This window comes from Myxocyprinus asiaticus, chromosome 2 (genome assembly GCF_019703515.2).
Source record: "Myxocyprinus asiaticus isolate MX2 ecotype Aquarium Trade chromosome 2, UBuf_Myxa_2, whole genome shotgun sequence".
NCBI lineage: Eukaryota > Metazoa > Chordata > Actinopteri > Cypriniformes > Catostomidae > Myxocyprinus > Myxocyprinus asiaticus.
The window spans coordinates 29,493,612-29,509,762 of NC_059345.1; the positions used below are offsets into that span (position 1 = coordinate 29,493,612).

The 16,151-nt window shown below is 39.3% G+C and overlaps 2 protein-coding genes across 11 annotated transcripts in view; one reads left to right on the forward strand and one right to left on the reverse strand.

Annotated features, from left to right (window-relative positions):
- The first annotated feature begins 200 nt into the window (after nt 1-200).
- On the forward strand, nt 201-4,940 carry LOC127413912 (gamma-secretase subunit Aph-1b-like). The gene is made up of 6 exons (XM_051651484.1): nt 201-538; nt 2,560-2,730; nt 2,875-2,948; nt 3,033-3,155; nt 3,245-3,372; nt 3,567-4,940. The coding sequence occupies exons 1-6, from the start codon at nt 426-428 to the stop codon at nt 3,732-3,734; spliced, it is 777 nt and encodes a 258-aa protein (XP_051507444.1). The 5' UTR covers nt 201-425; the 3' UTR covers nt 3,735-4,940.
- The window catches only part of LOC127413792 (probable E3 ubiquitin-protein ligase HERC1), an 88,171-nt gene continuing 76,865 nt past the window's right edge, over nt 4,846-16,151 (reverse strand). For all 10 annotated transcript variants that reach the window (XM_051651247.1, XM_051651237.1, XM_051651216.1 and 7 more), the window contains 4 exons: nt 8,014-8,266; nt 6,025-6,177; nt 5,570-5,875; nt 4,846-5,479 (listed from right to left, as the gene is read on the reverse strand). In XM_051651247.1, coding sequence (XP_051507207.1) covers nt 5,294-5,479; nt 5,570-5,875; nt 6,025-6,177; nt 8,014-8,266 — 898 coding nt within the window. In that variant the 3' untranslated portion in view covers nt 4,846-5,293. The remainder of the gene's footprint in view (nt 5,480-5,569; nt 5,876-6,024; nt 6,178-8,013; nt 8,267-16,151) is intronic.

A 16,151-nucleotide genomic window follows, 5' to 3' on the forward strand; every position in this document is an offset into this window, starting at 1 on the left:
CTTTGTCCGTGGCTCTGTAGGGAAAAATATAAGTTAAAAACATATTTGACATTTTATGACAATATTAACTAAGTGTTACAAGAGGACACAAATAAAACCAATGTATTATTTACTGTTAAATTAATTAAATAAATTACCTGGTAAGAAGGAAAAATGTATAATAATGTTATCGAAACGTAGTCACGTGACTTGAAACCGGAAGTAAGCCTAGCCGTTGTGTTGCGGAGCATCAAGCGTATCGCTGAATCCACTCAACCTATTTCGAAGAAAAAAGGCACAAACGCCTCAATAACTCTTCATTCATGTTGCTCATAATAACCGACTGACAACCGCATGGTCTCCTGCTCATGGGTGAATAGTGTTGATTGCCTATCTGAGTGAAGTGGCCGGAATAGAGTGAATTAGCAGGTTAGCCGAGCTCAATCATGACAGTGGCGGTGTTTTTCGGCTGTACGTTCATCGCTTTCGGCCCGGCCATCGCTTTGTTCCTCTTTACAATCGCCCGGGATCCGCTCCGTGTGATCTTCCTCATTGCAGGGTATGTATCAGGGCAGATGTGTTGCTTTTCTCTCTCGTGTGGGGGTTTGAAGCCCCGTGATACAGCAGTTAATCTGGGTTTAGAACTGCTCTTTATATCGGGTGGCTAGGTTAAATTTGGGTCTTTAAATATTATGATTTCATAACAGGGCAAACTTTATCACACGATTGTCAATGCAACTGTAGAGAAGTTTTGAGAATGGAAAAATCAAACAAGCCAAGGAATGATGAAACGCCTTCAGCAGGAAATCAAAGAGGGAGCAAGTGTCACGCAGGGGCGGATTATGACTAGCAAATGCCCCGGGGCAAATTTTCATTTATTTTCACCAAAGGGGATTAATTTGTAATTTTGTTACTATTGTAATACTGACGCCATAGCTCAGTTCTCAGCTGTCCAGGTTTTTACATCTAGATAACTTAAAGGGATAGTTCACCCAAAACTGAAAATATTCTCATGATTTACTCATCCTCATGCCATCCCAGATGTGTGTGACTTTCTTTCTTCTGCAGAACACAAATGAAGATTTTTAGAGGAATATTTCAGCTCTGTAGGTCCATACAATACAAGTGAATGGTGACCAGAACTTTGAAGCTACAAAAAGCAGATAGAGGCAGCATAAACAATCCATAAAACTCCAGTGGTTTAATCCATGTCTTCTGAAACGATCCAAATGTTTTTTTTTTTTTGGTGACAACAGACCAAAATTTAACTCCTTTTTCACTATAAACCTTGACATCAGCAGTCTCTTTGGGGATCATGATTTTTAACTCGATAACAGTTCCTAGCGCCATCTAGCACTCTGTGCATGCGTCAAGCACTAGGAAGTGTAACCGAGCTTGAAATCATGATTGTGCCTAGAGATTATAATGGCAAGATGTACAGTGAAAAAGGAGTTTTATTTTGGTCTGTTCTCATGCAAAACCAATTAGATCACTTAAGAAGACATGGATCAAACCATTGGAGTCTTATGAATTACTTTTATGCTGCCTTTATGTGCTTTTTGGAGCTTCAGAGTTTTGGTCACCATTCACTTCCACTGTATGGACCTACAGAGCTGAAATATTCTTCTAAAAATCGTCATTTGTGTTCTGCAGAAGTCATACACATCTGGGATGGCGTTAGGTTGAGTAAATGATGAGAAATTTTTAATTTTTGTTTGAACTTCACCTTTAAATGTGAAAAGTGATTGATATGGAGAGAATAAAGATGGACCTGATTTTTAATGAACTTTTTCTCAAAATGAACCTTACCATGTTTTAGGCTAGTTATGAATTATGTGACAGTTTCCAATCTAAACAAACATCTAAACCAGTGTAATTTGGGTCATTGACAAACATTGTTTGTGATTTTTTTTTTTTTTTTTTACTAGATTAATGTGGTTACATGTCAAGTTCGTAGAAACATAAGCTTTGTGTGCATGTCAGATTTATAAATGTTTGAAAATAAGTTTTTAGCGTTTTCAGCAAAAAGAAAAAAAAAAAAATTAAATGGAAAAATGTCAAGTGAAAGCTATTAAAATACTTTCCTTGCACCTTAAATGTAGTAAAATAATCTTCCAGGTAAAAAAAAAAAACCTACAAAAAGTGTGAAATTTTGAATTACGAATATGGTTGGTCCATTTCATCTGAACAAAAAGTCAAAAAAAAAAATTTCATGTCATGATTGCCTAAAATGGTACATACATATATATGGACAAAAGTGTTTCAGATATTATTGTATATTAAGATAACTTTTTTTTTTTTAAATAAATAATTTTCCAAACTACTTATACCAACCTTTTTTTTTCTCAGCTGTTAAGAGTTTTTTTTTTTTTTTTTTTTTTACTGTCTCTGGAAAATTAAACCACTTATATACACTTAAGACTAAGCTCCAGAAAAAATTATCAAAGTGACTTTCACATGTATTCAACAAATTTTTTGAATGTAACTGAATAGATCCAGACCAATAAAATAAATGAGCTTCATGTCTTTGACCCATCTGCAATATGTAAAACATGTGTAACATGATTGTGTTTGTTCTAGGGCATTTTTCTGGCTGGTGTCTGTGCTGCTGTCCTCTCTTGTGTGGTTCATCACAGTTCAGATCAGCAACAAGAACAGTGCAACTCAGCAGAGAGGACTGCTTATTTTTGGAGTGGTGCTCTCTGTGTTGCTTCAAGAGGTTTTCAGATTTGGTTACTACAAGTTGCTGAAGTAAGAATTTAACATTCTATAACACGTAAAAATGCCAGAATTGTGCTTTAACTTGATTGCGATTCACATTGATATTTTGAAGGAAAGCTTTCTGCAGTGTCACACAGAGGGTTGTTCAATTCTGTTATTGCATCTCTCACACAGGAAAGCAAATGATGGCCTATTGACACTCAGTCAAGAGGACACCATGCCCATCTCCATGCGGCAGCTAGCCTATGGTATACGTCATGCTTTTGTCCGGGTAATTAATGTGAACAACTAATGTTATTTTGACTGTATATCAATTTGTGACTGATTTGCAGTGTCTGGTCTTGGCTTTGGGTTTATGAGTGGAGCATTCTCTGTGGTCAACATACTGTCTGACTCTCTGGGCCCTGGAACTGTTGGCATCCATGGCGACCCTCAACATTATTTTATATCCTCAGGTAATTAGATGGAAATTTCTGTTTAAACCCAGATAATCAAATTCAGTGTGGCTCCAAAGTTTTACATTTTGCTCTGTGTGTCTCCACAGCATTTATGACACTGGCCATTATTTTGCTGCACATGTTCTGGGGTGTTGTTTTCTTTGAGGCATGCGAGACACAGAGATGGTGGGCTCTTGGAGTGGTGGTCATCAGTCATCTACTAGTATCATGCCTGGTAAGCAAAAACATCATGCAGTTATGCTTTACTCAAAAGTGTAGAAACAGTCTTTCATTAGACACCAGGATCTGACTAACTCTGATCACGCACTCAATACACTGCATTCAGCTTTACATACCTTTTTATTGATTCAGTTGACTGCGAGCACTAAGTTCCTTTGATCTGATGGCTCTTTTTATTGTATGTTTTAGACATTTGTGAACCCAAATTATCAGGGGAGTCTGATTCCAACCTACATCATACTGTCTGTCATGGCAGTCTGGGCATACTTGTGTGCTGGGGGATCTTTGAGGAACCTCAAACTCTGTCTCACCTGTAAAGATAAAGACTTCTTGCTGGCCAATCACAGGCCTAGATAACCCATCAGCTCCAAACAGGACTTTCTCCAAAAACAGGCTCACAGGGCCAATAGTTCAACATGGCCAGCAGCCCTGGACTCTTTTAACTGGGAGGATTATTGTCTGGGAAGTCTGCAAAATAATTGTTGCCTAATAACAGAAATTTTTACATCTGCAGATCTGGCACTCTCTGTAATTACCTCCTCTTATATTTTTTGTTCTGTGTGTTAGAAAGTGCGAGACAGGGAAAACAAAGTGTGTGTGAGTGTTATACTGAAGAATTCTGTAAATATGTCTAGAGCTGCATTCTTGTGATTCTCACTTCTGTAGCGGGTTTTGAAAGAGGCCTTATATAGGGCTGACTTTGAAATGTTTTTGTTTTTTCTTCCTCTTGTGCCTCCAGTCATGTTTGCTTTTATCACGTTTTAATTGACAAATGAGGCTCAAAATGAACTTTTCTCTCCCCTCAGCAGTCTTGGAAAAAAAATCTTACAAAGCATTAGTCACCTTTAATTCTCAAACCCTGGAGTGCAGCATTGTATTATCCAATTAATGTTTGTAATTTTTGTCTCCTTTTTTTGCACACATGTTTTCAAGACCCTTTTCATCTCTTCCTAGGGCAGCAGTCTTGTTTTGCCATATATTTTTAACCACTTGGTACTCAAATGCATTGAAACTACTTTGTACAGGAACTTCTGAATGATATTAATTACATAGGTGGGTCAGTGGTATCTCTTCAGATGTCACATGCTATATGAAATTTCCATTTTTATTAAAGTAGATTGAGATCAAATCCTCAGTCTTTCTTGCATGAACACATGCATTCCTGTTCTGCATATGGAGGAGGAACTTGAGGGTTATTTTCCTTTCTCCACAGGAACTGTTTGTGAAGCAGCAAGAAAATCATTCCTGGTGTGTACTAAATCACGATCAATTAACCCTTACCCTTTCCCACAAGGCTTATTTTCTGAAAAGAGGTCCAACTTGGGTGCTTAAAAATGTGTAATTTCTAAAAAAAAAAAACACAAGCTAAAAGAGCCTAAATTTACAGCATCTAAAGGTGACTCAGTCATTCATTGATCCCCCTCTTCAGACCTTTGTATTTGTTTGACCCTGATGATTTAGCGGGAAGTTTTAGAGTGAAACATTTATTGCATGTCTGCCATAAGAAACCTGGTGTCTGCAGTTGAAAAAATTCAAATAAATACAGATACTCATGTAAAACAATTTCCTAATGAAGCATTATACACAATGTACAATTTTTTTTTTTTATCATTATTCTATACATTTTTTTAAATTAATCTTTCATGCAGAATATCCTGAAAAAAAGGCAGAGCCAAAGATGAATAGTGGAGAAAGACTGAAGGAATATACATAAAGCACACGTGTGTGTGTGAACAGATTGTGTGGCCCACCCAAGTTTATCTTAACTGCTATGAAACAAAAGGTGAAAATAAAAACTGGATTATGCTTTTAAGATGTATTAATCATAAAAAATCATAAAAGCCTGTACCTAATCATAAACAGTCCTACACAGCACATACACTTTGTGTGTTTACATGTGCATGTGGGGGGAAGGGTCAGTAATCTGTATCCGACCCTTCTGCATTGTCCACATTGCGGGACAGCATATAGTTGTCCATATCAATAGAACGGCAGTTATAAATAGCATAACGCAGCCGCTCTGCCATTACCGACTGACTAGAGTAAGGTGGGAGGCGGAGCTGGAAGAAGCAGGTCTGAGAGGTGGGAAGACTGTCATATGGCTGTGAAAGACAAGCGAGTGACACATTAGTAAATATACATAAGCATACAAGTCCATATTTACAAATACCCACACACACACGCTTGCTTACCCGGTCCACCTTCATGATCTGGAACCGCTGAGAAATGTCTGCAGTGTTGGCCGGCAGACGAGAGCGTCCAGAGACGAAGCGCATGAAGAGCACTCGCTCCTCATTGGAGAACTCATCTAGCGTTTGCCAGAACCACTGCACCAGCTGCTGCTGCTCGTCCACCTCCCTGTAACGAACCACCTTCTTTAGAACCTCCACGCTGATCTCAGGCAGCCCGCACACCATCTGCTCCAGCTGTCGAGCTGTTAATAAGGAGAGCAACGGAACAGACACGATCCAGGACATGCCCTCTCGCACTGCCGCCACCTAACATGCACATACAGATGACACCATAATGAAAGAAATGTGTCACAAATGGATCAAATGACAAGTAGTTAAAATAGTAGGTGTGGGAACAGTGGGTGTGAGGATACACTCACAAGAAACAAATCGTGAAACTATTGGCTCAAACAAACCTGCCGATCTATTTCATGGAGGCGATACTCAATGGCACGCTCTACATACTCCCTCCTATTGGAAAAGGTCAGCGGTATGCTGTTTCCACCTGGGATGATGGCAACCATTTTTCCATCAGCGCTTTGACCAACAAATGAATCCAGAGGAATCATCTATTAAAAAAAATAATGTCTTTGTCAAATGAACATAGTAAAACAAACTGACCAATTGGGAAACATTTCCATAAACACTTTAAGCTGCCTATGTCCACTGCATCTCGGGTACACTAGATAATAGACTAAATTTATTTTATTGAAAACAATGCTGATAAAGTCTATTCTCTAGAATAGAAATACAAAATTTGAATCCATCTGACTGTGAAATTATACTGGCTTGACGAAGCCAACATACTGTTACTCTACAAACTTTGTTTAGGATTTTTTTCAAAATTCCTAAACCAAGACCAAACACTGACACCACCTGGAGCTTTAAAGCTTCATCCACCAAAACTTGGCAGAGACCTTCAGACTGTTCTGGAATAGTGTGCTATGTCCTTTCTAACTTAGTGGACTTGTGGTTTTCACACAAGAGACAATAAAAATAAATAACACACCCATAGACTAACATTGACAAAATGTTTTAATGTGCAAACGTAACGCTTGAAAATTCAAATGTAAACAAACCCTTAAGATTTTATAAAAGACCTTGCATTAATTCTTCTGTTAAAACTCATGTATTATTTGAGCTGCAAGGTTGTTTAAATCGTCATTTTTACAATCGTTTTAGGTTTTGTTGACATAACATCGTCATAGCAACGAAGTTGTAAAATTGGCTATAACTTTACACAGAAAAGGTTCGTAAGTGATTTCATCACACTAAAATCACGTTAACACACATATTGTTTATGCCTTGTGGTTATACTTTTGAAACAGTGAGTATTTTAACGTTTATGGATTGGCCCCATTCACTTCCATTGTAAGTGCCTCACAGTAACCCAGATTTTTTTTTTTAAGGAGGGGCAAGTAAAAATTATTTTTGAGGTAATCAGTATTATGCCACAAATGCTGTCGACTGATCTTAACTTGTATTGAACCCAGAATATTCCTTTAAGCTCTCTCTCTCTATATACAGTATAGCAGTGTCTCGTTTGGAAGGCTGTGTGCTATGTAGGACGCGTCCTTTGAAGGCTGCAGTATACCGACTGTCTTCCTTTAAACAAGTCTCGTTTAAACGAGACGGTCTTCATAGGACAAACGGAAACGGAACGTATCATGGTTGCTATGACAGCACGCCACTCTTTAACAAGCGCGAGCGCTTTGAGTGAGAAGGGAACAAAGTCCATTTGGAAGGGAATGTATGAGGTACATTTTAGGAGAGTTATAATGATGTAAAGAGAAAATAAAATAGATTTTACAGGTGTACTTTTAGTCTAATACTTTATTTTAATTATATATTAATATAATTATACATATTATATACTCTGCACCCATCTACTGAGGTACTTCATCTTGGGAATTAACATTACTTGCATTTGAACATCATATTTATGGGCAAATTGGCTTATTGTTTTTAGACATTTCCGTTGAAGCAAAGAATTGTGGGTTGTGAGTGCCCACGAAGGATACACCTCATGCATCCTACAAATTCCCATGAAAGAACGTTGCATTCGAAGTGTCTTACTCGCTTTTCTGAAACAATGACGTATGCGGCCGACAAATGCGACCTCTGGAGGACGCAGCCTTCCAAACCAGACACAGCCTTTATCTGACTATATCTAGCTAGTTGGTTGTTTGTCTTACTGTAATGTCTGTATAACCACCAAAGCTAACACTTTTAAAACTAGTTAAAAATTTCAGACAAGCCTTTGTCAAGCCAACATCAAAGGTTTGTCAAGATAAACTATCTAGTTAATTATGGTGTCCTATTAGAGTAAAACATCTATTTAGATACTACGCTTAACTTTGTTCAACTCGGTGTATTGTGAGTATTTTGTGGGTGTCTTTCTGCACCTCATGGAAGTTCTGCTCGGTGATGCCACTGTCCTCCAGGTGCAGGATGCTGTTGAGGGTCTGCACATAGAGCAGGTCCACCTCCTCCAGGTCCTCAAGGATTAGAGGAATACAGCACAGCTGCTTCCACACCATTGGAGCCAGGTGCAAATCTAGAGGCTTCTTAGTGCGGATGGCCACTCCCATCAGAATACCCAAAAACTTAAACTGCAGCAAGTGCTCTTCCAGACAGGCTGAGGGGTTCAGTAAGAACCTGAGGACACACATACAGATCATAACTTACACATATGTATACAAGAATCCAAGATGATTTGTTCAGAAGACATTGGTTTGTGTGGAATAAAATATGCTTATTAAAATTTTCCATGCTTTCTAAGTGCTTGTATTTACTGGATACTGATTTAAAAAATTTTTTTTTTGATTCAAAACAGTTTGCCAATGAATCGTGATTTGAAAACAATTTTAATAAAATAAAGCTGCACTATGTATGATTTTTTGGTTAAAAATGAACAAACTGCCATTATTGAGTACATAAACAATCCGTTTTCAAAACAGTGTTCTTACCTTACCCCGATTTACTACAGTAAGCCTACAAAAATTATTTGTAGTTTGAGCTGTCGGGTCGGATTTGCTGCAAAATCGCTGGATTATGTCGTTCGTCATTACGTCATGTCCGTAAACACAGGAAGAAACTACTTTCAGTTCAGTCAGTCAGTCACAGTCACACAGTTCAGGACAGTCTCCCAGCAGTCTGGATGTTTATCTGTTATCTGTTTGCCAAAGATGTTTACCTGCTATAATGCTTGAATATGTTTTCTGGTAGGGTTGTTGAAGCTAATATTGGTTGTCATGCTTTTATGAATTGAACATTACTCATGTGTTAACCTTTTCACACGCGAGTTTTTCCTGTACTGATGGCCCCCCCAGCGTGAGTTCTTTAATGTGTACTGTAATTAAAAAAATCTTACCTAACACTTCACAGCAAATGCACCGGAGGACAGATTATATCACAACGGGTGCACTGAAGGTCAGGTTATATATTATCAAGCATTTAATGTGGTTTTTAGATGTTTATAATGATTTTTTTTTTTTTTTACGATTAACATTTTTATTTATTAAACACAGGAAAACAAAACATAATTATAAATACACAAAATCAACTTTAACACCCACTACCACCCCTCCTCCTCCCCAACCCTCAACAAACATCTCTGTGGTCTTAGATGAACACATATAGAAGAATACAAAAACAAAAACCAAACAACTAAAAGAGGAAAAAAGATAATAATAATAAAAATACATATATCTACAAATATAAAAAACACACACACTGACAGTTACCCCTCTCTCTCCACTATTCCACCCGAGAACCCTCCAAGAATGCTAAATATCCACCCCATTTTCCCACAAACAGATCCGGATTCTCCAGTCTTCTATAAGACCCCTCCTCTAAGGCCGCCACTCTCCCCATCTCCGAGCACCATTCCTGAAACGGGGGTGCTCCAACCAACTTCCAACCCCTCAAAATCACCCGCCTGGCGACCATAACACAGGTCAGAACCCAATCCTCCACGTTTATTCTCCACATTAATTTCTGCCCCATCTCCCAAAATACAGAGTCTGGGGCAAAATGAAACCCAAGTGCCCAAGACCTCACATACAAAATTCTGAACTCTCAACCAAAACCCCTGGATCTCAACGCACCTCCAAAAAACATGGGTTATATCTCCATCCTCTGATTGGCATCGCCAGCAGGTAGGTGTGTCTTTAAGACCAAGCCTATACAGTCTAGAGGGGGTCCAATAGAATCTATGTAAAATCTTGAACTGAATAATGTGAACTTGCATCTCTAGATACAGACTTGACATTTTTCAGAATCTTAGTCCACACTCCATCCTCCAAAACCAAATCCAAATCTATCTCTTAATAGAAGTTAAGGCTCTGTCCCCCAGACTCTGAATTAACAGGGAGTAATACACTGATGCCTCATGACCTTTTCAAAAAAGCCGCAATCACCTCACGCAAAGCATCTGCCTCCATAGGGGGATGTGTGCTACTCCCAAAAATAGTACGAAGTAGATGGCGCAATAGTAAATATCTATAAAACTGAGGTCTGGGGATCCCAAAATGTTGGACCAAGTTTTCAAATGATCTCAACACTCCACTTTCATATAGGTCACCGAGTGCAGCAACCCCCCTCACAATCCACTCTGGCCAGCAGAAAGGGGACTTGCCAATACGTAATCTTGGTTCTGCCATATACATGAGGCAACATTGAAATAAGTGTCCAATTTAAACAATCTGGACACTTTAGTCCATACTGAGTGTAAATGCGAAATAATGGGTGTAACTTAACTTTTCCAATTAGTTTGATAGAGATGCTTTGTAACGGCGAAATAGGGGCAAGAACTGCCTGTTCAGTTACAAACCAGGGAGGGGCTCTCTCAGGTGGAAGTGACCAATGAGCCAAATGTCTGAGACTGAACGCATAGTAATAAAACAAAATCTTGGGTAGGCCTAGCCCTCCTTTGTTTATCGGCCTATGTAACTTATTAAAATGCAATCTGGGACGTTTACCATTCCAAATGAAGGACTTCGCTATGCTATCAAATTGCTTGAAATAAGAGAGGGGGACATCTACAGGGAGAGACTGTAGCAGGTAATTAAATTTTGGAATACAATTAATTTTAATAACATTAACCTTCCCAATCATCGATAAATGTAATGAAGCCCACCTGCTGACATCGCTCGAAAACCTTTTTATTAAAGGGTCAAAATTAACACTAACTAAATCAGACAAATTTGCTGGGAATAATATCCCCAAATACTTAATGCCCTGTTTGGGCCACTGAAAGGCGCCCGGCTGAAAAGCCGTTACTGGGCAGTACGCTGTCAGAGCCAAAGCTTTGGATTTAGCCCAATTGACTTTGTATCCTGAGAACTTGGAAAAGGAATTAATAATTCTGTGGAGGCAAGGCATAGATCTAGTAGGTTCAGAGACAAATAATAAAATATCATCTGGATAAAGCAGAAGCTTATGCGCCACACCTCCCGCTGTCACCCCTGGAAAATCATCCTCCTTTCTTCTCGCAGCTGCTAATGGTTCCAGGGCAAGACAGAACAATAATGGGGAAAGAGGGCAACCCTGCCAAGTGCCCCTATCCAGAGTAAAATAATCTGAAATTAATCCATATGTTTGTACCGCTGCTACAGGGTGTTTATAAAGTAACTTAATCCAACCAATGAATGTACTCCCGAACCCGTACATTTCCTTAAACTCTTAAAAAGATAATCCCATTCTACCACATCAAACGCCTTTTCGGCATCAAGTGAGATGGCAGCGATTGGAGATTGATCATTCGCTACTGACCACATGATATTGATGAGACGTCTGATGTTATCAGAAGAGCTGCGGCCCCGAATAAACCCCACCTGATCTATATGTATAAGAGATGTCATAACTTTACTTAATCGATTAGCCAAAATGTTTCACAATATTTTTACATCTAGTTGGATCAGGGAAATTGGACGGGAACTTTTACACTCACTTGGATCTTTGTCCTTTTTAAGAATCAGACTGATCTGGGCTTGTGTCATGGTTGGAGGAAGCTTTCCATTCTTTAATGATTCAGTATAAACTTCTAACAAAAGTGGAGCCGGTTCTGTAGCATAGGATCTAAAAGATTCTGCGGCAAAACCATCTGGCCCCGGAGCCTTGCCTGTAGGTAGGGACTTAATTACCTCGTCAAGCTCCTGCAAGGTTTTCTCAGAATCAAGAGAGTTTTTTTGCTCAATCGTCAGTTGAGGAAGATCTAATGGTTCCACAAAGTTTCTAATATCTTCATCAGTAGATGAAGATGTGGAACTATAAAGATCAATATAGAAGTCTTTAAAGGCATTATTAATATCAATGGCTGAGGTAAACATTTCACCACCAGCAGATTTCACTGAGGGAATGGAAGAAAAAGATTCTCTCTGCTTTATATATCTAGCCAAAAGCTTCCCTGCTTTGTCACCCGACTCAAAGTATGACTGTCTTGCCCTGAATAACCAAAACTCCACTTTCCGCGACAAATAGTATTATATCTATATTTCAATCGGGTCAATTCTCTGAGGCCATCAGCTAACATACAGCGCTTCAGCTCTGCCTCTGCACTTTTAATATTTCCTTCCAACTCCACAAGTTCTCGTGCTTTGGATTTTTTGATGAATGAGGCATACTGTATGATCCGACCCCTAAGAACCGCCTTAAGTGCCTCCCAAGCCACGCCCACAGAGGATACTGAGGACCAGTTGGTCTCCATATAAACATTGATTTCAGTCTTTAACATTTGTTGGAAATCAGGATTTTGCAGAAGGGACACATTAAGGCGCCAACTATATGATTTATTTTTCTCTATATGTGGTATCACCTCTAAACTCACCAGGGTGTGATCTGAGACTAAGATATTTCCAATTGAGCAATCAACAACAGGTGAAATGAGGGATTTGGATATAAAAAAAAAAATCTATTCTAGAATAAATCTTATGGACTGATGAAAAAAATGTATAGTCCCTACCAGATGGGTTCAGAAGTCTCCAAATATCTGAAAGACCAAGATTTTTACACATCTTGTGAAGCGTCAGTGTTGCTCTAGGGGGCTTACACACTTTTGCTTCACTATGATCAAGTACTGAATCCATCAAAAGATTAAAGTCTCCTCCCAATATTATATCATGAGGGGTGCCAGCGGTTTGCAACATCCCTTCAAGGTTTATAAAAAAGCCCTGATCATCAACGTTAGATGCATAAATATTAGCCTAAATCAACCTTTGCCCTTGAATTTCAGCTAAAACAATAATTACTCTTCCTAATTTATCTTTAATCTGTTTGAGATATTTGAATTGTAAATGTTTATTAATCAATATAATGACTCCCTTGCTCTTACTTGAGCCAGCACTAAAGAAAGCATGTCCACCCCAATTTTTCAGCTTCAGCGGGGAGAGACGTGTTTCTTGAAGAAACACTATATCATATTTCTTACGTTTAAGAAAAGTAATAACCTTCCTTCTTTTTATGGGGTGCCCCAAGCCATTTACATTCCATGTGGTGAGAGATAGTACACTCATATTAACAACTGACGTATTGATATAATAGAAAAAATAAATTGTGTGCCAAAAACAAAATTATGAAGACCACATTCCCCATTAGTGAAACAACCGCCGAACAAAAAAACGTGCGCATTAACCCCGCGCACGAAAAGCGCCAACCGGCGACAATCCCTCTAAATTCAAAAGGTCCATGAACGCCCACGAGAGCCCACGACAACTTTGCCATCGGATTGCTCAATTTAATTACATAACAGAAAATACTTTGTGAAATAAACCCAGACAATAGGAAGAATGAACACAAAGAACATGTAGATTCATTCACAGAACTGTCTCAAGGATGTGATCTTCCACAAAACAAATTCCAGCTGATATAAAACCGTTCAGATTCCTCGGTCAGACAAACGAATGTTCAGTGAGCCGGCTGTTATGAGTTCAACAGATGACGTAATCATTCCAACGTCTCGTTAAAAAAAAAAAACTCAAAACAAACCACAGCCAGCAGGAGGAATAAGCACAAAGAACGAACAGATGAATCAACAGCTGTTCCAAAGGAGTGTTATTCAACAGAACAAGCTCCAGCCGCTAGGCGGAACCAATACAAAAAGAAACAAAACCGGCATCCCGGTTCCCCCGGATGATCGAGTCAATTCACTCAGAGGCTGCATAAAAGTATATACCATGACTTACACAATCCGTCAGCTTTATAAAAGACATCCTTTGTGTGAGCATGTAGATATTTTGCGGTCATCCGTAGTGTCCACTCTCAATCTGTCCGGGAACTTCAATACAAAAGTAATCTTTCATCAATGCAAAAGTTTCTTTAAGGAAAAGTGTTATTCACAAAACAAGCTCCAGCCGCTCGGCGGAGCCAACGCAAAAAAACTAAAATGTCGCCCAGCTTTCTCAAGAGTAAGTACAGCGAGTCAGACCCACTCACATGAGAAACATGCAATGGTTTACTCAGACATTGATTCTATAAAAGACATTGCCAGATTTGGACATGTGAATACTTTGCGACCGACCTTCGTTTCTATTATCAGTTTGGCAGGAAACATTAGAGCAAACGTGATCTTTTTCTGATGTAAGAGTTTCTTGCATTCCTTGAACCGATCTCGTTTCTCTCGTCGAACTCGCAAAGTCTGGGAACAAGAAAACATTATGGTTCTTCCAAGAAAGCTTCCCTTTGCTCCTCACCTGGTGCAACACAAGATCTTTATCGGATGATCTTAGAAATCTGGCCAGAATCGATCTGGGCCTATCTCCCTCAGCAGATCTCCGAGCCGGCACTCTGTGAGCTCGCTCGATTTCCAGCTTGTGGCCTGTTATGTCGAGCAGACTCGGGAAAAACTCGTCTAGGAATTTCACCATATCTCTGCCCTCCTCATGCTCAGGAATTCCAACAATTCGAACATTATTCCTGCGGCTTCTATTCTCAAGATCTTCGAGCTTTTCAAGCAGATGTTCCAAATCAACTTTGGTCGCTGGCGGATTAGCGGTTAATTCCCTCTCCGAAGATTCCAGAAAATCGATTCGTTTTTCAACATCAGTCACTGTTGTAGCTAACTCAGATAATTTTGTTTCCATCGCCGTAATCGATCGACGTATTACAGTGAGAGCCTCCAAGTCAGCAAGAATCTTTGTCAAAATCACCGACATGTTGGACAACTGACGCTGGATCTCCTCTCCCGCCGCACCAACCAAATCGAGTCCCCGGTCTGTAGGCCTGTCGGGGCTTTCATCCTGAACATGTAAGTGTCTTTTAATGTATCCAGAGCCCGAGTATTTTGACTTCTTTGCCAAGTTTTGCAACAAAGGGCAAATGTGTAACTGGGTGTATCAATTTCACCAGATTATAACATGAGAATAATCGAAAATTCAGCAAAGTGCGCAGAGCTGGTTGCTCACACGTCCGCTCCTTGCATGGCGTCACGTGACCCCGATGTTTATAATGATTGATTATTATAGATAAGATGTGATCGCCACCATGTTGTTTACATGCAATGCAACATGGGATTTTGAGTTCATGACAGAAGCATAGAAGGTTCTAAAAACCAAGTCCTTCCACTTTCCCGGCACCAGAAGTGGTTAGAATGAGTGACGGACGGAATGGGAGAAGGTTCGGTTGGATTGACTAGTTTGTATATTCTTTGTTTGATGTCAGAAAACATGGCCGCATCAAAACAGTGCGGTCCAACGTAACGCCTTTAAACTTTTATTTAGTGATTGTTTTAATGTTAGTAACATATATAACATATAAAAATAAAGATATTGTGATGTTGAAAAGACTATTTGAGCAGCTGGTTCATTTTGACAACCGCTTCTGTCCCTCTTTTGCAGGTAAACAGCAGCACAAATGCAGATCACACCAGTTTGATCGTACACATCTGAGCGCAGCCTAGCGTAATCACACCGGTGTGATCGTACGTGCGAAAGGGTGTGATCACGATAAGTTGTCGGGGGAAGTTACTTTGACATGTTTATTAATATTTATGACTTCTGAAACGGACTTCTTGTTACTGTTATACAGCATATTTAAGCATATTATTTTCTTGTTTAATAAAGTATAATTTATCCCCATCATTATTGAATCCTTGTTTTATTATGTTATGAACACATCTGCAACTTCCGGTTGAAAGGGAATGCGCTCCTCTCTCCCGTTTTTCATTGTTTTTTAAATTTTTATCTATTTATTTTGAGTGGTTGTGGGATTTTGGAGCTTTTGAAGTCCCCTCGTTACTTACCCTATTGCAATGCGGAATCACGTTTTATCCTTCGGACTGCTGTTTTTATCAGCGGGAATCAACCCTCCTGTTGCCCTGCCCAGGACTTACATTATGGCCCTCTACCTCTCCATGGCTTTAAGGTACACCGCTTGCAAATTGCTGAACCTAAATAGGAACTATTATTTGGCGAATGACTCCTATGAACTTTGCCGAACTGTTGGAATACTGCGACCTAAGTGCTATATACTTCGCTCTTCAAGGCGCAGTTCTATACACTCATCATGTTATGCCACCCGTGTTCCTATATTTCAGCGTAAAGGTCAT

Bases quoted from the DNA above. Each gene is read 5' to 3' on its own strand.
- LOC127413912 (XM_051651484.1), top strand. From the start codon at position 426: ATGACAGTGGCGGTGTTTTTCGGCTGTACGTTCATCGCTTTCGGCCCG. The intron at 539-2,559 runs GTATGTATCAGG...TGTTTGTTCTAG, and splicing joins GTGATCTTCCTCATTGCAGG to GGCATTTTTCTGGCTGGTGT. The intron at 3,373-3,566 runs GTAAGCAAAAAC...TGTATGTTTTAG, and splicing joins ATCTACTAGTATCATGCCTG to ACATTTGTGAACCCAAATTA.